General features: G+C 49.8%; 1 protein-coding gene across 3 annotated transcripts; it reads right to left on the bottom strand.

The window, feature by feature from the left end:
- Window positions 1–3,276: 3,276 nt before the first annotated feature.
- Window positions 3,277–13,974, bottom strand: ZIC4 (Zic family member 4). 3 transcript variants are annotated; one of them, XR_008438687.1, is made up of 4 exons: window positions 12,747–13,974; window positions 8,002–8,326; window positions 6,014–6,136; window positions 3,277–5,402 (listed from the first exon to the last, which is right to left on the bottom strand). XR_008438687.1 is itself a non-coding variant. In XM_053986623.1 (3 exons), coding segments are annotated over exons 1-3 (1,536 nt in total). In that variant the 5' UTR covers window positions 13,957–13,974; the 3' UTR covers window positions 3,277–6,135. The 3 variants fall into 3 exon arrangements, 2 of the variants coding, with proteins under 2 accessions (XP_053842598.1, XP_053842597.1); XM_053986623.1 differs by having other exon boundaries at window positions 3,277–6,136; XM_053986622.1 differs by lacking the exons at window positions 3,277–5,402; window positions 6,014–6,136 and having other exon boundaries at window positions 7,905–8,326.
- Between the last annotated feature and the right edge of the window lie 10,266 nt (window positions 13,975–24,240).

Raw genomic sequence — 24,240 nt, 5'->3', positions numbered from 1 at the left:
CTTTCTTTTCCTACCCGTTTTCCCCCTCTTCCTCCCAGCAAGATCTTCATCTTTATCAAGTATATGCGGGGATTAATCTGTCCTCAGGTAGGGATAACAAAACCTCCCCCCTTGAAACTTCCCTTTGACTCCCCACTCCGGGACTCCCCGTGACGAGGGAAGACGGAGGGCTGCGGGCGGGCAGCCCGCTTGTGCCCAAGTTCAGACGCACCCTGTTTCCCGGCCGCTCGCGGCAGCAGGCGGTGGAGCAGGGAGCTCGCATTGCTCCACCGTTGCCCCCAGCCAGGGCAGAGGATAATTTAAGCCAGCAGACACTAGTCAAAAGTTGAAGACTAATTTTTTTTGTGTATCTTCCCGAAACAGCTGGGGGGATGATGGGGGAGTGGTGGTGTCCGCGCTTTTGTCTGATTTTCAGGGCGTGCTCTATAGCAGGTATCATCAGGGGCAGCAGCGAGGCAGGGGAGGCAAGAGGGACAAGAGGGAGCTGCTGGCCGCGGGCAGCGCCGTCCCGGGGCCTCCCCCAGCCCGGGCGGGCGGCGCAGTCCCGCAGGCTCAGCCTGGCCACCGCTGGCAGGGGCTCAGCCCGGACCCCCGGGGTGGCTTTCCCGGTCCAAGCAACCCACAATGACCCGGAGATGGGTTTTGCGGCAGTACAGAGCCGATCCTCTGGGTAACATTGGGGGGTAAGAAAAAAATCTGCCGATCTGTTAGAGCAACCTATTTATTTTAGGAAAAAGGCGTCCTTGTAGACCGGCGAGCTCCAGCCCAGCCACGAGGTTGGCTGCCTCATGACGAAGAAAACGAAGTTAGTGCACGGATTTTGAAATGCGGGAGCTGCTGCCCGCACCCTCTGCAGCTCCGCGGGGTCTCGGCGCCTGATCCAAAGGAACCAGAGTGGTCCTGGACTCGGAGCGGGGTGGATCCAAATGGAGGAGTTGAGACTGAAGTCAGCCTCACGGGAAGTTGCAGAGGTTTCTCTAACATGTTACCATCATTAAGAACACCTTAGTCTGTTGTGCCATTTCTTTTTAACTGTCAAAGAGTTGCTTTTGCGGTGAATTTTGTCCTTCCCCTTCCTTCTCCTCCCATAGTGTAATCCTGCAAAAAACTAAATCATCTATGAGAAAATGGAGTCAAAGTGTCATTCAACATTAAAAATCTAGAGGCTTTAACTAAAAGCTTTAATTGCTATCCTGGTCCCATTATAACCAAGGGAACGACATACTCTGTTGGAAACTCAGAAATGTTACATATCGCTTTAGCAGGCGCTGCCCTTGTTTGTTTACTGTAGCTTACTTTCATTTATATCCCAGGAATATTATTTCACCAGGCGACACACGAAAAGACAAAGGGTGTAAATAAACTAACATATGGCCCAGAGGTTTTAGAGGAGCTGGAGCCGCTTAGTAAGTCATGTGGGTGATACTGGGAATCCGTCTTCTGTCCTTCCCCCGCTCCCTCATAACCTCCTTCTCCCTGAGTACTCCTTCTACCTTCTCACGATAAGTCACGTTTGTGTCACGACTGGCTTTGGGGCACCAGATGGTTTTTCCTTTGGACTGCAAAAATCTGGGCAGCGCAGGGGTGGGGAGGGATGGACGCAGGTTCTGTGCTTGTGCCTCTACGTGCAGCCGGAGAAAAGCCTCTGACATAACAAATGTGTGTGGGGATGTGTGTGCACACGCACACCAGCCCCGGACACGGTCGGTCCCGGCTGGGGGGGCCCGGCCTCGGGAAGGGGCGCCGGACAGAGCCGGGCCGTGCCGGGTTGCGCGGCCCCTCGGAGCGGGCGGCTGGCGAGGCGCCGAGCAGGGTCGAGCAATCTGGCGCCCACGGAGACACTTGACAACCTTTTTTCGTTGTTGTTGTTTCCAGTTGTAATCGGTTTCAGGATTTCTCTCCCAAAAAAAACTAACCGGAGTTGAGCCCCGCTCCGTCCGGGATGCTCAGAGTGTTTAACCGCACGCTGCAACTCCTTCCCCTCCACTTCTCCCGGTAAGGTGGTGGAAGCGGGTCTCGGTTACTGATTCATATTTCTAATCTTCCTTTCCTGAACATACAATGTGCTATTGTTAAATGAATGGTCTTTAATTAATGCACTTGCACAATGCAGAGCCTTGCATGGGGATCGATGATAGGAAGCAACAGGGGATGGTTCCCTCCAAAATGGTTTGTCAGTATTGAGAAAGAAAAGGCAATGTCTATAAAAGGGCCACTAATAATGCCCACACGTCTCTCACCATGCTGTCTGAGGGGACATTCCTTCCCCTGTTGACAGTCAAGTGTAATAAGTACATGTCTTCGCTCAATCATTATAGACCATAGAATTGTGTTCTTTAATTAGCATGTACTGTTAGCCCTCCTTTCCTTTATGGGCCAATTTTTGTCTTTTACAGACCAGCAAAAATGTTTTCCTTCATTTCTTTTTCTTGAATTCTATTATTTCTTAAATTATTTTCTTTCTTTCTTTTTCTCCCTTCATGTAGTCAAATGTATTCTCTATTGACAATATGCCTGGCAGCTAAAGCCAACTTTTTGTCATCTCTCTGTGTCAGGCAACTTCTTTCAAGTTTTCATTTTCTAAAAGCAATCAAGGCAGCGCATGCGCAAGGCGCCCGCCGGGTTCGGGCCGCGGTGTGCCCGAGGCTGCTGCGTCCCTCCAAACAGCAAAGCTGGCGCTTGTCGTGCGAAGGGAGCTCTGAGCAGGTTCGGGAGCTGCGAAACCCTGGAACGTATTAACATCGATCAGGAGAATGCGCAAGGCAAAGAAGGCTTACTTTCAGATTTACAGAAAGAATTCCCTCTCTTAAAAAAAGAAATAAAATGCCCTAAATCCGCCTAGGAACCTTATAAAAAGGTTTTATTTCGCTGTGACTGGGACCCATTCTGGACGGGGAGGGGGCGGTCGGAATTCTTCAAAAGAACACTTGTATCTAAACAACAATCCTTCGGGCGGAGGGGAGCAGCAGCCTCTCGGGGTGGCCCCCGCCGAAAACTCACGCCAATCCCCCGAGTGTTGGTGCCCAACACCCCAGTGTTAGTGTCCCCAGAGTCGCACAGCGCCCATGAGGAGCCAGGGTGCTACTGCGGAGGTAACCGGGACACGCACCCACCCCCCAGAGGGACAGGGCTCCACCTGGGTGACACCGGGCTCTGTGTCCGCACCCTGCACCTTGGCCCATGCTTAAAGTACAATTGGTTTGAAGTCTGCGATCTGAAAAATGTTGTCGCAGAAATGAAGCCAAAGAAGGGGTTTGTTTTGTTCTGTTCTTTTAATGGAAATGCCAACCTAAAACGATTAACATTAAAAAAGGTTAAAAACTAACAAAAAAACACTCATTAATACTTGATTGTACACCACATTTACAGCACACAGGTTTGGGCTTTTTTTTTTTTTTTTTCTTTTTTAACTAATATAAAAACCAACAGAAAGTGAGGTTAATTACACAGTGTTTTAGGAACGGCTCGGTATCATCAGTACAAACACATAATTGAAAAGTGCACATTTGTAAAAATAACCATAGAAATTAAATGCTTATAAATATTTATTGTAAAAAAAATCCAAGTATTAAAAATAAATAGTATATTCAAGCACACAACAGAACATTCCTTCATTGCCAAACATGTGATAAAGAAAAATAAGGAATATAAGAAGTTTGGAAAGAGATACAGTATACCAACATTGTAAATGTTTTTCTGCAAGCTACATTTTTCAGAGGCTTCTTCTCTGTACAGCTCACAAAGAATGTGCTAGATTTTCCCATAAATATGACAAGATAAAAAAATAATAACAATAATAATAGTAGTACCCACTCCACTCTAATTTGACTCTGTCTTTACTCAGAAAAGGTCCCATTAAATTAATGGTTTGGCTTAGAATGGCAGGATTGGGCTCAGATAATTCTTCAACAACTAAAACAGAAGTACACTGATGAGTTACAACTTCAAGGAATTCATATTCCAAACAGGGCATTGCATGATATCCAATGAGAAACTACTAAATAAAACTTGATCGGGGAATCATTTCAGTACAACACCATTATGTTTATAAAATGAAGATACAAAAGGGATGCAGTTTGACTATCCTTACACGTACAGACAATAAAACATGAGAGCATATGGAAGCCATCACTTCGAATGCGTTAACAACTTCGATACATTGCAGTATATACATGCTTGGTAGGTATTCAGACTGTTAAATGATCAAAGAATTTACTCTATGTCTACACTCTTGCTTTCACTCTACTGGAGAGAAAACATTTGTTGGTCACAAAGTGGTGAAACCCACACAAAGTAATGAAACCCAACGTTTCTGCCTTCGCCCAAGAATTGCATTCTGTGCAGAGTGTGTGTAGGAATAATTTATTAGACGGAAAAGTTTGAAGGATGAAATGCAAAAACAATGGACATAATTTCAACTTTCGAACTGTAAGGTCATACAGACATCTATGGACATCTGTACACAGTCAGTTTCATGCGGACACAGCCACATATATCCAGATGTATGTCTATACACAGGATCCGATAGTTTGGCATTTTCTGCACCCTCTGGGCCCCCAAAGTTATCCTTAAAAGTTTGATTTTATCTCTTTAGAAACGGTTTAAAGCTAACGGGCAGGGTGAGTTTGACAGAGAGGAGAACAAATCGCTGACAAAGAACCTTTTACGTTTCATCAGCGTTGTTAGGACGACGAGCAGGAATTTCTCAGATAATAACTCCCACTTCAAAGATTTCTCAGCTCAATAGAAATTGGACCATCCTTTTTATTCAACCACAAGGGCTGGCACTAAAGACGACTCAACTGTTTGAATTTTTTTCCCCCGTGTTTATTTTTCCCCTATTCACTAGGGTACTTGGATAAAATAAACAACAAGACAATTACTGGAACATGGACTTCTAACTTTCCCGGGCCCATGGCCCAGCGCCCATGGCCCCGGCCATGCTGGTGTCAAGTTCCCCCGCACCACGGAGCCTCCGCTCGCTGCCACGCAGCGACAGCGGGACCGGGCAGAGCGAGAAGTGGGTACGGCCGTCTGCCCTCGGAGCTCACCCCGCTTTCCAGCTCCTGGGGGACCTCCATCGGGACACCTACTCCCTGAGACAGAGGCAGTCCAAGGAGGGGGATCTTCCAGTCCCCGTCCTACCTTCCTCTCCCACATTTGGTGGGGTGGAAGGGAAGCAATCCTCAGGCTTTGTGGCCAGTTTTTGCTGCTAGAAGCTGATCAGAAAGGCTGGGGACAGCGGGCGGGAGCTCCCGCCGAGCTTGGGGGGTTGGCAGTCCTTTACTTTGGGGAGAAGGAGACCGGGGCTACAGCGTCGGAACGGAGCGTGTCTCGGGGGGAGGGCGAAGCCCAGCAGAACCCAGCTCCGCCGAAGTGCATTAGGTGGAGGAAGTCTATCTCTAGCGGGGAGCAGATTGAGTGTATTAAGCTAGCATGAAACCAAAGGTCAGTGCAAATGTATCTTAATAGACTGTCTCAAATGGAGTGTGCCTCCTTTGAAGGCCGCTTGCTATTGCTCTCCTCATTACCATAGCGATCCTAACGTGGCATGCTGATGCACCATAAAACTCACACTTTCAACCCCAAAATCAGGCCCTTTGAACAACCCGAGCTTGATTAGACCTTTCTCCTTTTCTTTCCCCCCTTAAAAACCATTTCCTTGCCTTTAGAAACTCGCCCTCAAATCCCAAATGCATTCTCTGATCCTGGCAGAAAGCAGAAACAAAAGTGAGCTGAGGCGACGGTTCAAGCGGGCCTTTTCTTCCTGACAGTCTTATCCATTTTTATTATGGTCTGGAACAAGTGCCCTGTTCGCGTGGGTTTTGTTTACCGGAAATTAAATGAAAATGATTTAGTTCGCGTCAAACAAAAATATATACTTGTATACACAAGAAAAAGGGCCTGTTAGACGTAAATATTATGTCCTTAATGAAAAGACTGGACGGGCTCCAGACTTCGCCTTTCACTATTTAAGTATGACTTGCCTATTGCCATAGAAATCCTAACTTACCATGAAGATTCACCGTTGTGAAGAAATACTTCTTTGTGCGAGCTTGCTTTGATGTCTAAGGCATAAGATTCAGGCTTTCAGCTGCGTCTGTCTAGATTACCTTGAGAGCAACGGGGTAGACATCTGTAACAAGCAAATGAAAAATTAAAGGTGATTAGCCTGCACATCCAAATACTTCTGTAAATAGAGAAATAAAGAAATAAACAGATCTCGGGACATGATGGAAACATCCTCCCTATCCACATCTGACTTCGACACTTCTCGATTTCCATGACACAAGTTTCGGGGGCTGGATAGGGGCACAACTCTCCCCTGTTTAGATTCCTCTTTCACACATTGCTCTCACCTAGCTGATTCCCTAAGTGTATTCCCGTTATCGACATACTGTTGTCACTATCCGCACTGTTTAAACAGAAAAGTTGTTGAGTTTGGGCGATTGAAGAAAGGAACGCCGACTTGGTGCCTTGGGGGAAAAATACGGGCGTGTAAGTAAGGAAAGCACTGGGCATTGGGGTGTTTTTAGTCACTGACCAGCTATTTATTTTCCTGTGGTTTTTATATTTCTCGGCATCAGCATACACGTGTGTATGTGCGTGCGTGTACAGTTGTACATCCACAGTAACCCCAGTCACCTGGGTGCGGAGGTGATCTGTCAAACACCAGAGGATGCGGTTACAGCAGCCTTCTGTCTGCTCTCCGCAAGCCATAGAAACCCTTTCCAGCAGCCTATGCTATTTATTTGCCTATACTATCTGGTATTCTTAAACGTAATTAAAGTAATTAAAACGGCACCATTCGGTAGTTTCAAGCTACCCCAGTGGAGAGGTTTGTTTATTTATTTTGGGGGTTGTTTATTTTTTACCCCCCTCCCTTTCTGTGAACCAGCGCAATGAACCCTGTAGATTTGAGACTCTGGGACAGCATGGAGATGCTAAAGCCGCGTTGTGGGAGCGGTTCATTTCTCCTCGGGGCTGTTCGCAGGGCAGAGCCGTGGAGCAGCGGCCCCAGGTCCCCGCACTGCCGGGGGCTGCCCGGCCCCCGCCCTGGCAGTGACGTCAGAGAATGGTCTCCCCCCACCCCGTCAGAACCGCCCCCCCCCGGGAGCTTCAGCGCCCACGGTTCAACAGGAGCCGCACTCTGGGTGGGGACGGGCATGTTTAGGTATTAGAAGTCATTACCAGTGGGAGCTAAAATGGACAGTCAATCATCGCACCCCCCTGGGCCTTTCTTTATTAGCGACTACTGGGTGGGGGGAGGAAATATATATATATGTATTTATATACAGAAAGAGGGAAAATTAAGGAGATTCTTTACAGAAACGTCCATCGAACGGGTTAATTAATCAAAAAATTTAATGGATCCATTTTGTACAAATTGTTAACAAATAATAGTTTATATATATATATTTCTTAGAAAAACACACTCTCACAGAAAATCGTGGGCAAACAGAACAGTGCAGCACACAATACTGTTGACAAGAGAAAATCTGTACAGAAAAAATCTGTATGAAATCACTGAAGGGAAGGGGAAAGGAAAACGGGAAGAGGAAGGGGAATGGAAAGGGAAAGGAAGGGAAGGAAAGGGGAAAGGACAGGGATAAGGAAAGGGAATGCAAATCAGTTGGCATGTAAACAGACTGGAGCAAGGCGGTCAGAGTGGGGGTGTGTGGCACGGCGGGAGGAGGCGGCAGCGCCGCGGCCGAGGCGAGCGCAGCCCTCCCGTGTGCGCGGTGCCGGGGGCGCAGGCAGGGCCCACCCGCGCGCTCCGCAGCCTCTCTCCCTCCGCCAAGCGCCTCTCGCTGCCGCTCCCGCTCGGCTTCCCCGTGCCCGGCGCGACGCTCCCTGAGCCGGCCGGGCCGGGCCGGGCCGCCTGCCGCCGCCCCCGGCGCGCCCTAGCAGCGGGGCCGGGGCTCGGCGGGGAGGCGCGGCGGCGGGAAGGCGCCGGGGGGCCCGGGTGGGCCGCGGGGCCCCGCGCCTTGACACACGTACCATTCGCTCAGGTTGGCGGCGGGCTGCGCGGGCGCGGAGGGCTCAGCGTGGGAGCAGGAGGCGGGGGGCTCCCGGCCGGAGTCCGAGGAGGGGGACACCAAGGAGGGCGTGGAGGACTCGTAGCCGGAGCTGGGAGGAGGGGATTTGCAGTGCACTTTCATGTGTTTTCTCAGGGAGCTGGGGTGGGTGTAGGACTTGTCGCAGCCTCTCACTTTGCAGTTGTAGGGCTTGTCGCTGGTGTGGACATGCGAGTGCTTCTTCCTGTCGCTGCTGTTGGCGAAGCGCCTGTCACAGCCCTCGAATTCACATTTGAACGGCTTCTCCCCTGCAGGAGGCAATGGGCGAGCACAGCCATTAGCGGCGGCGGCGGGGCCGGGAGCAGCGCATCCCTCACCCCCACAGCCCACAGCCTCCCCGGACCCCTCTCTCCGGCCCTACCACGGCTCCTCTCCCAGCGGAATCTCCTCTCACTAGCTCTGCCCTTCCCCGCGGGCCCCGCCGAGCATCCCCCGGAGCCGCCGCTCCGTGCCCACCCGGATGCGTGGCTGGCTCCGCACGCGGAGTGCCCTGCCCAGCCAGCTTCTCTTTCTCTTTCCCCTGGCCTGTGTGTGTGTCATCGTAAGGGTTTGTGCAAAAGACAAAGCTCCGAAACAAGGAAAACTTAGAGGAGAACCACTCGTTCCGAGCACACTTGTCCTGTCCCCGCAGACTCCGAAGTCCTGCAGAAAGAGCGGTCAGTGATTTATCCCTTCGAAGGCTTTTACGTTAAATACATCTCTCACAGTCCCCCAGGCATGTGGAAATATTTTCCATAACCTGGCTAGATCATATTTCATCCACTTCATACTTGTACTGATTACAATGCCATGGAAGATCCACATCCCCTTCCTTTCCCTGCTCCCCAGCTTGCTGATACCGTGTGCTAAAGTATGAAATATTTCAGAAAGACGTTGATTGTGGGGGAAAAACGATAAAGATTCAGCAGAAGGATGACTAGGCCAGCGCACGGCAGTGTCGCGAGGGTAGGATTCCCTTTTCATTTTAACCTACACAGTCACTGAAGGAATTGCAATCAAATTAAATTGCCTGATCATATAATAAGTGATGTTGCACATAATAGAAATACGATGGTGTTGCTGGAGTCGTGTGAAAGTGTAACCTCGAATCGTGTGGACCTGGCATGGTAGACGATATACAGGAGGTTTTCAAGGAAACACACCACAGCCAGATGCAGGATGAAATGCTGACGGCATTATTGTCGCTGACAATAGCAAACTGCAAAACCCTGCTTGCCAAGGGGTGCCCAGGTCCTGTACCAACCCATTATGAAAATATCCTCCTCATCCGTTAAAAGTCAAAAAGTATCAGGGCGGAGAGGACTCCACAAAAATACATGGCCTAACCTTAACATGAAGTGCAAACAAAGCAACTGTGTTCATCATCATGGCGTATGTAGCCGAAAGGACTTCCAATATTTGGTTTTGTGTGTTTGTTTGGGTTTGGTTTTTTAAATTTCTTGGGTTGTATGTTTGTGGTTGTCGTTTTTATTTTTTTCCCTCTCAATTCGTCATGATTAAATTTAGGAGAGACTCTGTCTACATCGGGCTCGGCTGCGAGAAGAGGCAAATAAAGGAAGGCATTCCAAATATTTCACATGAATGCAGTTTATGCAAGGTGGGTGGGAAAGGCTCATGGTTCCGCGTTTAAAGTATGCCCTTTCCGCACTGTAATAGTCAATGAGGAGCACTGACATCCTGCACCGTTAACATTTGCACAGAGGACGGGTAAATATCTGGCGTTGGAGGGAAGGGAGGGAAGAGGTTAAAAATAAGGTCTCTCACAAAACGATGCGGATTCTGTAGCCAAATACCGTCGACATACAGCGGTGCATATGCATAGACACACGCCCGCCTATAATCTAATTAGAGTTCCACGTAAGGAAATAATTTGACCTTCAGCATCTAAGTTGAGACAACAAATCAAGGATATTAGTGTAGTACAAGCAAGCAGTAAGTTAGGAGACCCCAGGGAAAGCCATCCTCATAAGCACTCTGCTTGTGCAAAGTGAGTTCCATTCAGGTAAAAGCGGGCTGCGCCGCACTGCGCTTTGCCGAGTTGAAAAATGTTCAACTTCGCTTAACCCCCTGAAAGAGCCACTGAAAGGTCCGTCCGTGCAGCCGGGTTTCAAGTGGGAAGAGGGCAGCATTTTCTCAGCTGCCTGGGTTGCATTCCCTGAACGTCTCAATAAAGAGGAGCCATCCGAGCCATTTGCAAGTATTCCTTTCGCGAGAGCAGGTTTTCTTGCGCGGAAATCCCTGCCCGGCAGGGAGAGGACACTGCACAGGTCCCGGCTGCCGCAGCCCGGGCACGGAGCCGCAGCCACGCACAAAGTTCCGCGGGCGATGGAGACTCAACCGCCATTTTACCCCACACTTGTAGCTGGGCAAAAGTGTTCAGTGAAACTCAGCTTGGAATTTGTGGCATAATCCCCCGTCTCCGGGAGTGGATTAAGGTATTTACCAACTTCTCCGGGTGAGTGGCGGTGGGGGGAAGTTGGAGCTGGCGGCTCCCGGGCTGCGGGCGAGGCGCGGGGGCGGCGGGGGCCGCAGGGAGGGAGCGGGGCTCCGTCCCACGCCTCGCACTATTGTTCCTGGCCCTCAGGGAAGGCGGTGAAGTGATCCCAGCCCGTCCTGCTCGTCCCGTTGCCGCCGCCTTAACGGCCTTATCCTCCAACCTGGAAAACTCGTACATCGCCAGATATCCCTCTGCCTGCTCCCCAGCCTCGGAGAAATCAGAAGTCATTAATATTTAAGGAGGCAATAATTTTCCTGTTGAATCTAGAACTGTCTTCATGAATAATTCGTAGTGAGTTCTATTAGGGTTTCAGAAACATTGCGTTTTTTGACAACTTCTGGGTGTTTAATAGAAACGGTGGAACCATAAAGGCCCTGCAGGAGTTTGCACAATACAGCAATTAATCACCGAGAAAGTTAAAGCCAAAAGTACAGACGCGCCGAATGGTGTTTAATAAACGCAAATCTCCGCTCTCGGGTTTGCCCTGAACCTGCATCTCCGATGTAGGTCAGTTTTCCCAAGAATTTAACCATTTTCTGCTTCAGAGACTTCAAACAGTGAGGCCGTTAAAGAGCAGTAAAAGTTTGTTTACTTAAGAAAAACACTGTCATTAAGAGATGAGCTCTCCCGGTTAATGGCTGTACCTGTGCTGATCCAACAAGGAACTGGCTGGGATACAAGTTAACGTGACCCGGGGATACCCCTATTTCGAGGAAAAAGGGGGCCAAGAAGGCAGCCGAGGAACACAACTATGCTGTCGTCCGCCTCCTCCCCCGCACCCCCCCGCCCCGCACACAGACTTACTCCTCATAGAGCGATGGAAAAATAATGAGGTGACGAGTGACGGTCGCTGTAAAACCTCTGTGCTATGTTTAGATGATAGCGATACGAAATTAGTGTATGTTCTGCATATTATATCACGTCGCGCTCTATCATAAAAAATGCAACTCCTGGAAGGTCAAGCCCTGCACCGAGCATGGGGGAAGGGGAGTTTTATGAACTGGAAGGCGAAAAAAATCGTTTGGCTGTAAGCAGATCTTACAATAGGATTATGTAGTTTCCCTCGCAGTGCATAAGGCTGTACAGAAGGGGGTGGGAGGTGGAAAACCCTACACTGGAACAGATTAAATTTTCCAAAAAGGGCTTATTTCTTATCTTCTTCTTTAGAGAAGAAGAAAAGAAAAAAAAAAAAAAAAAAAAAAAAAGACAAGCCAGCGCTATGGACTACAAACACCGGCTGCTAAACTAATTAATACAACTTCACAAGCTGCTCCTGGAAGTGTGAAAACTTTCTACGTGCAATTTCATTAATTATAAATGCTTTCCTGGCCGGAAGAGTTCAAACGTAGTTCTGCAAGATCGTCCATCGTGTTACTTTATTTTCTGTTAACTAGAACTAACAGATGTTTCTGACACATGTCCCAATTTCACTTAACAGATCTGCAAATGACATTTCAGAATGTACAGGCCGAAACAATACAAGGGTTTCTTTTCTTTCTTTTCTTTTTTTTTTTTTTTTTTCCCTCACGAGAATCAGAAATCGCAGCTCCCCATATTTGCGAATGCAGAAAGTCGTTGGAAGGCAATGCTCATTAAAAATGTCAGTGTTATTCAGATCAAACATTTGAAACTCCCTCTGCCCAAAACAGAACTGTTGAACGAAAAGGTCGCAGCTGTGTTATTCTCACAATGTTCGAGCAGCAGCATCCCAGCGACATCAGTCAAAACTGACTAGACAAGTTGTAACTTCCATTGTTCACTTTTAATTTGTGAGCTTGCACAATGATTTCATTTTTTCCCCCGACTACTTTAAATCGAAAAAAAAAATCCTCGCCTATTTGAATTAGCAGAAATAGTAGCTATATCGTTCAATATTTACACAGATCTACCCATATAAACATTACAGCAACCTCTCCGCACAACTAGAAAAAAATATGGACGAGAATTCTGAGATTTGCTCTCGCTCTCCCCTTCCCCCTCTTTTATCCCCCTTCTCCAACCGGTAAAGAAGCAAACAAATCTGAGAATTTATTTTCCAGAAGTACTTGGCGTGCATTCAAAAACAACTCAAAGGATACATTAGAAAAAAAAGAAAAAAAAAAAAAAAAAAAAGCAAATCAGTACGCGGAATAACAGAGAGAAAGAGAGTAAAGAGAGCTTTACATACTGACCTGTATGAGTTCTTTTGTGTATTTTGAGATTCTCTGATCTGGCAAACACTTTGCCACAGCCTGGGAAAGGGCAGGGGAAAGGTTTTTCACCTGTGTGGACTCTGATGTGATTTACAAGTTTATATTTGGCCTTGAAAGGTTTCCCTTCTCTTGGACACTCTTCCCAGAAACATATGTGATTGGACTGCTCGGGTCCTCCAACGTGCTCCACCGTGACATGAGTCACCAGCTCGTGCATCGTGCTGAAAGTTTTCGAGCATAATTTTTTGGGAGTCTGGTCCAACTCAATCCACTTACAGATGAGTTCCTGTTTGATGGGCTGCCTCATGTAACGAAAGAAGGCACCCGGGCCGTGGTGTGGAGCCAGGTTCATGTTCAGATTCATACCACCGTAGTTATGAAGCGAAGAAGCAGCAAAATGATCTGTCCTGGAGGCTGGTACTTGAGTGAAATGTTCAGACCTGGCGTACATTTCTCCAGGTAACCCCAGTCTGAGCTGTCCGTTTAGATGGCCACCTGGAGCTGCATGGGGAGGCTGCTCATGGAGTCCAGTGAACACAGAGGGATTCCCAGCTTCTGAGTGGTGGTGGTGGTGACCATGGTGTCCGGGGTAGCTACCTGTTGTTGAGACAAACAGTCCGTGGTGAGAACTTGCAGCGGGGTGCTGCTCGGTCAGCCCTGGCATGAGTGGGGCCGGCAGGTCTCTGCGGATGAAGAAGTCCCTACCTGCTGCCAGAGCCTGGGCTGGGTGAGAGACGGGGTAAGGGGCTGCTGGTGACTGCGCCGGGCCAAACGCTGCCGTTTGACTAGAGACCACCTCGGCTTGGCCTGCCATATGATGATGATGATGATGATGATGATGGTGGTGGTGGTGGTGGTGGAGCTGGTGGTGGGGATGAGGGGCAGGGCTGATCTTAAGGGCCGCGGGGTGATGCTGAGGAGGAGGATGAGAAGGAGGATGGTGGCGGTGCCCCATGTGTTCCGGCCGGAGCTGCTGCGGCCCGAGGCGGGACTCGGCGGCGTGTTCCCCCGGCTGCGTGGGCGCCGTGGTGTGGGGGTGCCCGGCGACGCCCGGGAAGCCTGTCATGCTCTGAGGGGGGTGGTGATGGTGGCGAGGAGCCCCCGCCAAGTCTACTAATCTCAGCGCCGTGTTCCGCCTGGAGAGAGCAGCAGGGTCCATCACCGGGATCCCCAGAGCATCCACGCTCATTAGCTTCTAACGCTAAAAAGTCACCTGACAGCGGGAGGAGAGATACACAGGGCAGCGGGGTGGGAGGGGGGGGAGCGGGGGAAACAACTTTCTTTTTTTTTTTTTTTTTTTTTTTTTTTTTTTTTTTTTTCTCCTTTCTCCCAAAATAAAAAAAGTTTCCGGGTCCCGCTGCCCTGGCGCGGGACGCACGGGCGGCTGTGCCAGCGGGTGGGCTCGGGGGGCCGGCGGGAGGCTTTGGCGGCGGCCGGGGAGGTCCCGCGGCGCGGCGCGGCCCGTCCTGCCCGGGGCCGGGGAGGCCCTCACGGCGCGGCGGGACCGGACGGGCCCCGCTCCCGCCGCGCCGCTGCCCCGCCGGCCACACAATCGCCGCGCCCGCCCATTGGCTGCCGCCGCGGTGACGTCACCGTGACAGGTCCCGCCGCCGCCTGAAAGGAAGATCGCCGGTGGCGCGGGGGGCGCGCGCGGGGACGGGCTGCGCATGCGCGGCCGCGCCAACCCTTGCGCCGGTGCCCCCATCCGCGGCCCGGCCCGGCCCGGCCCAGCCCGGGGGTCTCCAGCCGGGGCCGGGCATTGCCGGGCTTTCGCCTGCGGCCGGGGAAAAAAAACCTCGGCGGGAGGGGAGGGCATCGCCCCGGCCTCCCCCTCGCCTCGGCCTCCCCCTCGCCTCTGTCCGTTCCCGCTGCCCTGCCCTGAGACAAGGGGCGGCCGCAGGGCTCGCCTCCGGGAGAACCTTGGCAGCCCCGCCGGTCCCCGCCGCCCGGCCAGAGCAGCGGCAGCCGGGGCGGGGCCGGTGCCGGTCCTGCCGGCGGCTCCTCGGCACTTGTTGCCAGCGCGGGGAGAGGTCCTTGCCCGGCAGAAGCTGCGGCCGGAGCCGCACCGGCTGCTGGCTGGCCAGGCGGGTTCGGCCCGGGACTCGGGCTATCGGCCCGGGACTCGGGCTACCGCCCCTGTGCCTGAACCCGGACAAAGGATCCCTGAGAGACTCCCATTCCCTTCCCCCTCCTCTGAGAAGTTTTAGCAGTTATCTGATTACTGTCCGCCGGAGCAATGCGAGAAATCGTGATGTTCAGGCTGAATCTGAATGTTTAACCCAGAAGAGGGAGTCTCTCCCTTTCCTTCTCTCACTTTCTCTCACGCACACTTACAGGGTAGTTCCACGTAAAATCCCCGTCCTTGGCTTGAAGGAAAAGCATTGCCAAACATTCATAGCGGACTCGGTTCTGATGATTCTCACCTGAAGGAAATAACATGGTCTGCAGGGTTTGCGTGCTAGTAGCGGAAGTGTAGGTTTGGGTTTTAGCTGGACACACTGAGGCCTTACAGGTTTAGAAAAGCTTAGGGCTTCAGCATAGGAGGAAGCACCTACTTAAGTTTTTAACAAGGGGATTGTGAACTTAAAAAAGTTGATGAAGCTTGATGGGAAAAAAAAAGTTGATGGGAAAAGATTCTTCTGCTCCAAGAAAGAAAAAAACAGATCTTTAAATATCTACCCACTGTATTATCACAGTACTTGGATCCTGACACAAAAACGGCTCCACCAATAACCTCACAGTCTTATAAAATATAGCAATGATTAATTCTCTACCCATCCTGTCAAATTCTCATCATTTTAATACATAGACTCGCTGTTAACTTGCCAGTGGGTTCTTTACCAGATGCATGTCAGGTAAAGCTCCCAGCATAGAATTTTGCATTTCCATAAGAATTTAAGTGTTGACGATCAATAGGCTTTATGTGAAGTAGTAAAACAAGAAACTATTTGGCAATGTCAACCCAGCTACTTTTATAACTGAAGCTGCAAGGCAATGATTGGAAACCATAAGATTAAAGTTTAGGACATACATAACCACATAGGAGACATCTTTGTCACAGCTTCGCATATTCTGGGTTGGCTGCAATTACGTATTTTGTCTCTGCTTGCATTTACTATACTTGCGCTGTAAAACTAGGCTGATATTCAGGTAGTTAGCTATAGATACATCCTTGCACACATCTTTCTGAGTGGAGATGATGAAAAGTGACAAATGATGCAATTAGCTCCCCAACCTTACATAACATGTTTACGCAGGCATTTTAAACCACACACCATCCTCACAATATCTCAACTTTCAAGTCTACTTGCTCTACGAAATGGATTTGACAGTCCTATTCATGACCATCTCAATAGGAGTGCACAGAAGAGACAAACGTTAGGAAGTATGAATCTGTTACTTACAAATGTACTGAGACTGTGAATCCCAAATAAAGCTGCTTTCCTCATACCTCCTTTAAACACTGCATCTCTACATACTTGTTATCCATCAATTCTGACACTTCTCAGTCAAGGGAGAAATCATCTGGAAGAGTTTGCCAATTAAAAAAAGTCATAACCATTTTGCCCTAAGTTCATTTCAAATGTGATGATTTCTTGCCAGACACTCATGGCTCTCAGTTGCCCCCCCACTCAGGGCTGTCTCTCACACCCCTTTTCCAGGCAGCGTAGGAGAACCTGGCCCTCGGCGTCCCTCACTGTTAGGTGAGGTTGATGTGAGCCCCGGTTGTGTGCGTGGGGGGAGCGGGCGGGGGCGGGCGGGGGCCGCCACATGACTGCGAGGAGGCGGAGAAACGGGGAAGAGGAGGGAAGCGGGCCCAGAGCCGGACGGGCTCCGCTCATCTCCCTCAATGTTTTGAAAACTTGAACGCCTGTCTGTGCAGCCCTTTGGCAGCTCGAGCTCATGCTGCTGCCACTCGAGAGGTGACCGAGGTCTCCTGCCTCTTGGCAGCAGCCTGAGCCCCGATTGACCAGACACGCCGGGCTCTCGGCAAACTCTCAATGTGTCAACATCAGCTTCTGCAGGGCCAGCAAACTGGCTGCTTGATCCTGAGTACGAATTTTCCTATGGCTGCTGTGTGTCTGCGACCCCGTCCTCAGCCCCTGGCCCAAAGCTAGCCCGAGATGGAGGGTTGCTCTAAAGAGGTGACACGTTGTCAAGACGAGTCACAAGCACTTCTCTGCCCCCCCGACCCGGCTCTCGTGGAAGAACGTCGGGGCTGTGCCCTGGGTGAGGGGCTGATCTGTCCCCCCTGCTTTCCGCTCCGCCATGCGGGGCCCAGAGCTCCGCCTGCCACAGCTCGGGGTGGGCGGCAGCCCCAAACCTCTGGCCTGTGCCCGCACCCCCGCCCCGCCGGGCTGCCGAGGCCTGCGGCATGAACCGCCTGCATATCCCTTTGCGGGGTGGGAACAGCCCCAGCTGCTCATCGGCTTTACCGTAGCCTTGTTTTTTCGGTAGTAATCTACCTAAACATCAAGATGCTTGTCGCTATCTCTAACATTGCTTCGAAGACACAGCCCACTTTATAACCGTGCTCAGCTCAAGGCACAGCTCCTGCCCTCGGGAAGAGCTGAAGAAAGCCAAATTTGACCTTCATCCACCCCGTGGTCTCCCACTTCCACCTCTGCGGAAACTTCCCGACCAGCCTGCTACAAAATATCCAGCCGGTGCCCGAGGACTGGGCCGGGCCGGGATGCTCTGAACACTTCAGACAGGCTTTGGGAGTTACGTTTTTCAGCTTCAAATCCCGAAGGAGAGAAGGGGAACAGATCAGTCTGAAACCCCCTTATCTTTACTGTGAGAAAGAGAAAAAAACGCAAGGAGTAGAAACAGAGAGTACCAAGAAAGTCATCCTGCACGATTCCTTATCCCTTAAACTCGCTTTGGCAGAGAGGGATGAGAGAAGCAGACTGAGGACCTGAGCCCTAGTCCCTGCCTGCCCCGGCAGAAGGCACTGCTGGTTAGGAAAAGGTGGATCAAGAAAGCCTTTCAGCAACACCAGTTTCACCTCAGGGAGGAGAGGGTACCGAGTAGCTCGAGAGCACACTCGGCCTTTGTTTTTATTCCCTCGCCCCATATCCACTTATGGGGACTTCTTTATTTCAGGGTTCCCGAACAATGGGAAGTCAGCTACCAGACGAGCAACGGTTTGTGCCTAGGTTTGCCTCTCACATTTTGTGACCTAGAGCTACCCTAGGACAAGCAAATCATATGCTTATTTTAAATAGAATATTTCATTCAGGACCTCAAGATTAAGGTATTCCTGTCAGATAAGCTGTCAGTCACTGACTACTTAGACACCACATTGTGGAAGCCTGGTATCCCTGGTAAAGATGATACATATCATGTAAACCCCATCAACAAGATCAAAGTCTTCTTCTTTAATAGGATCCAATACATGTCAAACCTCATTCCAATCAAATCGTCCGTAAATGAATTCAAGATGAATATGTCATAGAATAATGTGACAGTGCAATCACATGGGGTCAGGGGTTGTTGTTTCAATGAGAGAGTCGTCAAATATTAATTCTAGAACCTCCAAATGAATAGGCATTGAGCAGGATTAGGCAGCTGCTGGTGGGGTGTTCTGTCGCTGATTTGTGTTTATGCAAGTACGTTAAACACTAAGCTGAAAAAAATACAGTCTCCTTTGAACTGTAAAAAAGACATATTTTAACTTACTTGACTTTTCCAGGATGTTTCTGTAAAGTCGTTTTCTTTTCCTCATTACAAGGGGAGTCTTGTGCCTCATTTCCTGGCTTTGTTCCTGTTTGGGGAGAGAGGTAGAAAGTTAAGAGCAAAACCATTCGTGTGTGATATGAAATAAGTAAGGCACCCTATATGTTGGGCATCATGGATTCAAAAAGAAAAGAAAAAAACCCCAAAAACCAAAAAAAAAACCAACCCATAAAACCAAACCAAAACACAAGTTAGGCAATGAGAGGGGAAGAGAAGCTTTCTCTGAGGGGAAACTGGAGGCTGTCTCCCCAGCAAAGCAGCACATGTTTTATGGAGTCATGAAGTTTCCATGGCTGATTTAGGGAAAAAAAAAATATGAAAGGACATCTTTTCAATTCTCCTTTGATCTGACATTCACCTTCTGGCAGACTATTGTAAGGCAAGTTTTTACCTACTCGGCTATATTGTTTACAGATCCTTCCGTCCCGAAATTAAATTCCGGACTCTCTGTGAGCCTCCAACACAAGTTGTTGTCTCAGCAAGGATTAGTATAGTACCACCCTGGCACTTCTCCCTGCCTATAATTTTCAGCTTGCTCTTTGCTCTCTGTAAGGCAGAGCACTACCACTGCTACAGGCAGAACTTTGCACAGCTTGCTTTGAGCGGCAGCAATAGCTTTGAGAGCAGATCTGGGGCTGGATGTAGTGTCTGAGTCTGAATTTTTGCAGATCTCTTTGAAATTCTCAGGATTTTGTTTGTTTGTTTTTTAATACAGAAAAGCACACTAGAATCTGGAATCAGTTACTTTAAAATGACGTTGTTATTATTATTATTATTATTATTATTATTATTATTATTATTATTATTACTCTCGCTACTATTATTATAGATACTTCAGAACTAGTAAACAAAAATCTGTACTAAGACAAACATTTGATGATATTAATTACGAAACTTCATCATCATATCACAGTCATAATTTTTCATAAATAATTTGATGTCCTCAATATTTTTACTTCTGTGATGAAAATTACTGCCAAAACTTTCGCAATCCCTTAGGAATTAACATTCCTAGTCAACTTCCATTCATCCTTGCAATTCTCTCAAGTCAGAACTGCCAACACTGCCCCGCTAGTGAGAGGTTTGCCGGAGTTGTGCCTTATTGGTTAGGGTGGGAGGCTGGAGGAGTGCTCAGTTCCCAAGTGTTCGCCAAAACTTGCTGAAACTGGACAAAAAAAAAAAAAAAAAAAAAAAAAAAAAAAAAAAAAAAAAAAAAAATCGCTGCATTTAATACTTCAAATGGTTACCAGATGACAAAAGGAAGGCAAAACAGTTCTGCATTTCAGAGTAAATATTGGCTAAAACTCTGGCTCGACCTCGCACGCTTTTCTCATCTGCGCTGTGCCGTCGGCGGAGCAGGAGGGTGAGGATGTCCCCTTGCCCAAAGTGTTGGGATGTCGGGCGCCGGTGTGGGGTACCAGTTCCCCCCGCGGTGTCGCGCTGAGGCTGCGATGGGACCCGCCCCGCCCCCCTTCCCTAAACGCTCGCTCCCGCACCGGGTGGAAGGTGCGCCGGCTGAGCGGGGCCGGACCCCGCGGGATCCCGGCGGCCCCGGGCGGGGTTGAGAGCCAGACCGAGTGGGCGGCAGCAGCGACGGCGTGTGCCCCGCTGCCATCGGCTTGTCACGCAACCTGTACTTTCCGCGGCCGCGCAGGGCGGAGGGAGCGTTCCCCGGGAAGGGCTCGGTGCAGAAATAAAGTTTCTCGTCTCCGGGTGGAGAGTGCCCCGAGAGAAGCCCGATGAACGGGCTGGACTCCCCGGGGCTGAGGCATTGCGCGTGACAAAGGAGTGACAGGAAAGGGGTCGGCGAGAAGCCCACGCCAGTCCCCATCGGTCGGCGCTGTGCCGGTGCCCGGGGCTGGCACACTGAGTTGGGCTCGGGTCAGAGGTCACCTTCGGATATATCGCCCTGGGCAGGGATTTGGGAGCTTCCTCCCTTCCCCTGCCGGTTTCAGACACGGGACGGCCCCTCGGGGCCGGGACCAGGGTCTCAGCCCCTCCCCGGGCTCTGCGCGAAGCAGGCGGCAGCACCCAGCTCCCTGAGCAGCGCCCCCGGCTCAGCCTGCGGGGGGGGGGGCGGGGAGAGGCCGGAGGGGGCCGGCCGAGCTCCCGGGCTCCGTCCCTCCCGCACCCGCCTATAAAGCAGGGCTTACGATGCCGGGGCGCCGGGTCCCCCGGAGCGCCCCCGTGGCACCGGGCGCGGCGGTGGGCGAGGTTCTGGGCGGGGAGCGCGTCCCCCGGGACGCCTCCCCACGGGGCTCGCCATTGTCAGCGCTCGTCCCCCTCTGCACGCCGCCCCGGGTTCCCGGCCCTGCCTGGGCGGCCGCAGGACCCTTCCGGTCCCGGTGCTTGCCCGTCCGAAGCGAGCCCGGCCGCAGTCGGGGTGGGGAGCGCCTCAGCCCCGCTCTGAGCACCCCGCTGCCCTGTTCCGCGGACTTCCGCCGCTCTACACTGCGCGGACCTCCAGGCCGAGCCTCCCTTTGCATTTAGTGGAGGCGGGCGCGGCTCCTGGCGTCCGACAGAAGGTGTCGGAACCCCCCCTTCGGTGCTTCCCGGGCTCTCGGCCCTCCGCCCTCCCCCGCCTGCCGATGTGCCGCCGGCACCCTGCCCCACGTGGGCGAGGGGCAGCCGAGGCGCTGCCCCCCCCCCCGCACCGCAAGGTTCCAGCCCTTCTTCCCGGGGTGGCCAAGCCTCCTCCCGACGACCCCCCCCCCCCCCCCCCCCCAACGACAGGGAGCTCTCGTCCAGCCCTTGGGGCAGGCGGCGGGGGCTAGCCAACTGCCCGGACTGCACAGGCACCCCGTATACCCAGGCACTTACCCCTGCGACCTGTTGAAGGTTTCCCCTCATTTCTGAACTGGCAAAAATAAAAGTGGGGTGGAGGGGAAGGGAAAAGAAAGAAAGAATGAAAGAAGAAAACAATAACCCCCCCCCTAAGAACCCACCACCTCTTTGGTGCTTGCATCGAGGCGGTCATCCTTCATTTCTTCTTTTCTTGCTTTCTGGAAGCAGTTAGGGAATGTATGATGAAGCAGAAATGAGCCGTCAGGATGATATTTTAATGGCTTATATGTCACGTTGGTGCATGTGGCTTTGAACTGGAGCAGCTTTCGTTTCCTGCAGAGAGCGCACCGCAAATCCCACTTGATAACTTCTACAACCCACAACATTTTTTTTTTTTTTTTACATTCACTCTTACACTGTATATTTAGATACGCTTCCTAAAAATACCTTCTCGTCTGACTTCTCGTACATTTTGCACCGACCTGGAATGATCACTGATTTCCCCTTGCACTGGGAGGCAGGCTAGCACTGAACTACCCAACTTTTTAGCTCTCCGAATACCATCGCCCAGCACACTTCACAATAAGGCTGACAACTCTGTCCTTCCCTTAATTTCAGCACCAAATACAGAAAGTAGTGCAACACCCGCCTTAAGACTATGCCCACACCCAGGCGCTCCCTAGAGCGGGTATACCTGTTGCTCTGAGCTATTGTAATTCCATGAAATAAATTTCGTAGAATAAATGCAAACGTGTAGATTCAGCTCACCATTATTCTTAAAAAAAAAACCCAAAACCCACCAAACCCTGTAAAGCCTCCCGAGATCCAAGGAAAATTATATAATAGATCTGCTTTGAAAGCTATCTCCATGCACCGAGCACAGGCACACTGCGTCTGCAGATAAACTGCAGTGAAACATTCCGTCAAGGCGTATCAAAGTTTATTTATTGTCGTTGATGTTTGTTTGTTTTCTAGCCGCAATGGCCATTTTATACCTCTCAAAATGAGGCAGTTCTCACCCGAGAAGGGTTCTCGCAGTAGCGCTGCCGGTCCGACTCTCCAATACCTGCGCTGCGGATTGCTTACCAGCGGCTATAATTAGAGAGGATGAGTTTAAAGTTTCTTTGTTTGGAACTAGGAATTGGAGGGGCTCGGACTGAGCTGCGAAGGAGGCAAGTGAAGGGCTGAACAAAGGCGAAATGTATGGAATCTGACTCTTAGCGAGCTTTTGGTGTTTTCGTTACTAGAAAATAATTAGAGCTAATGAATATGCAGGCGACCGAGTAAATAATTTGCCAGTTTTATATATGTATGCACATGGGCACATACGTAAGTGTATCTATACATACACACACAAAGACGTCTATATTTTAAAGTTTCTTGAGATTTTTTTTTTTAAGAGCCGAACCATCGTTTAAAATATTGTACAAATGTTGCTTAGCTTAATTGATTAAGCCACTAAGGTTTTCTGCTTTTAAATACCATACTTATACATTTCAACAATCATTTTAATATATAGTCAATGGCTCTTTGTAGAGGGAACAAAAAAGAACTATCCACAGTTTTTCAATAGACTTTGAGCTAGGGAAAGACAGGTTAATCGAGGGTTGCATCTAGAAAACAACCAAGTGTTGTATGTTTGCACTGAATCCAAATGTCTGCATTTTTCTAACTAAATCAAAGGGAGTGTTATTTCTTTTTCTGCTCACTCATCTGAAGGTAAGTAAATTTTCTCTGGCGATCAAAAGCCTGGTCAGCAACAAAGACACCGCCTGCTTTTTCCACCGTCCTGGTGTGGCAAGTTGAGGAATTTCAATAACTGTGACAAGGGTGACTGATTTGTGAACTAGAAAAGGTTTGAATGTCAGAAAATTTACATTGCTCCTATCGAGGACTTAAAATAAATTCCACCCCCCCACAAAAAAAAAAAAAAAAAAAGAAAAAAAAAAGAAAAAAAATAAAAAAAAAAGAAAAAAAAAAAAAAAGAAAGAGAGAAAAGTAACCGTGTGTTACATGCAGTAGGAGGAGAAATAATGTAGGTTTGGAAAATTTACAGTTTTACCTGAATGAGAGAGACTCCATAAAAGAGAGCAAGCGACAGCGAGAGAAAATGAGAGCGAGAGAGAAAAGAGAAAGAAAATAACAAAAAAAGGAGCCGAAACAACAATAACAAAATTAGAAAGTTAAGAGTGCTCACCCACCTGCGTTTTGATGGGTGCAGAAAACAAGATTTATTTCAGAAACCTGATGGAGGGATAGAGTCAGCTACACAGAGAAATCACGCCTGGTGTTTAAAAATTAGATCAAGTGCACCCAGCACCTACTCTCGGAGAGCTTCACTTTTAAATAAGAAGAAAACACCTTCAAAAGACGCGAATCCCTATAGGGCTTCTCTTTCCAAAGCCTAAAAAGTTGCTCAGTGATCTTAAAAATTCAGGATCACCATGAAATCATCATAATCATCATTATCAGAGTGCTGGAGACAGAGGGACAGAGAGAGGGAGAGCGGGGGACAAAATAACCCTAATAATAATAGATTTTTTTTCCCTTAGCATACACATACACACAAAAAGATGCGCTGGAAATATTTTCGTGGGGGCAAAAAAAAAAAAAAAAAAAAAAAAAAGACAAAAGCAAAAAAAAAAAAAAAAAAAGAGCCTTATATATATTTAAAAAAAAAAAAAAAAAAAAAAAAAGTTGGGGCTGCCGCAGCCCCGTTTGTCAGAGCGGTGTCAGGGCGCCACAATACCTGCGATGGATGAGGCGGCGCGGCCAATCAGCGCCCGCAGCCGGCGGGGCCGGGGGCAGCGACGCGGGGAAGGGGGAGCCGGCGCCGGCCAATGCGCGCCCACGTCCGCCCGCACGGCGCTCCGCCCCCGGCTCCCATTCATCAAGGGGGGGGACGGTGTCGTCTTTTCAATTCATTTATCTGCAGGAATGATTGCCGCTA

The sequence above is a fragment of the Vidua macroura genome, chromosome 10, assembly GCF_024509145.1.
Source record: "Vidua macroura isolate BioBank_ID:100142 chromosome 10, ASM2450914v1, whole genome shotgun sequence".
Classification (NCBI taxonomy): Eukaryota; Metazoa; Chordata; class Aves; order Passeriformes; family Viduidae; genus Vidua; species Vidua macroura.
This window is presented reverse-complemented; position numbering and strand designations above follow the sequence as displayed.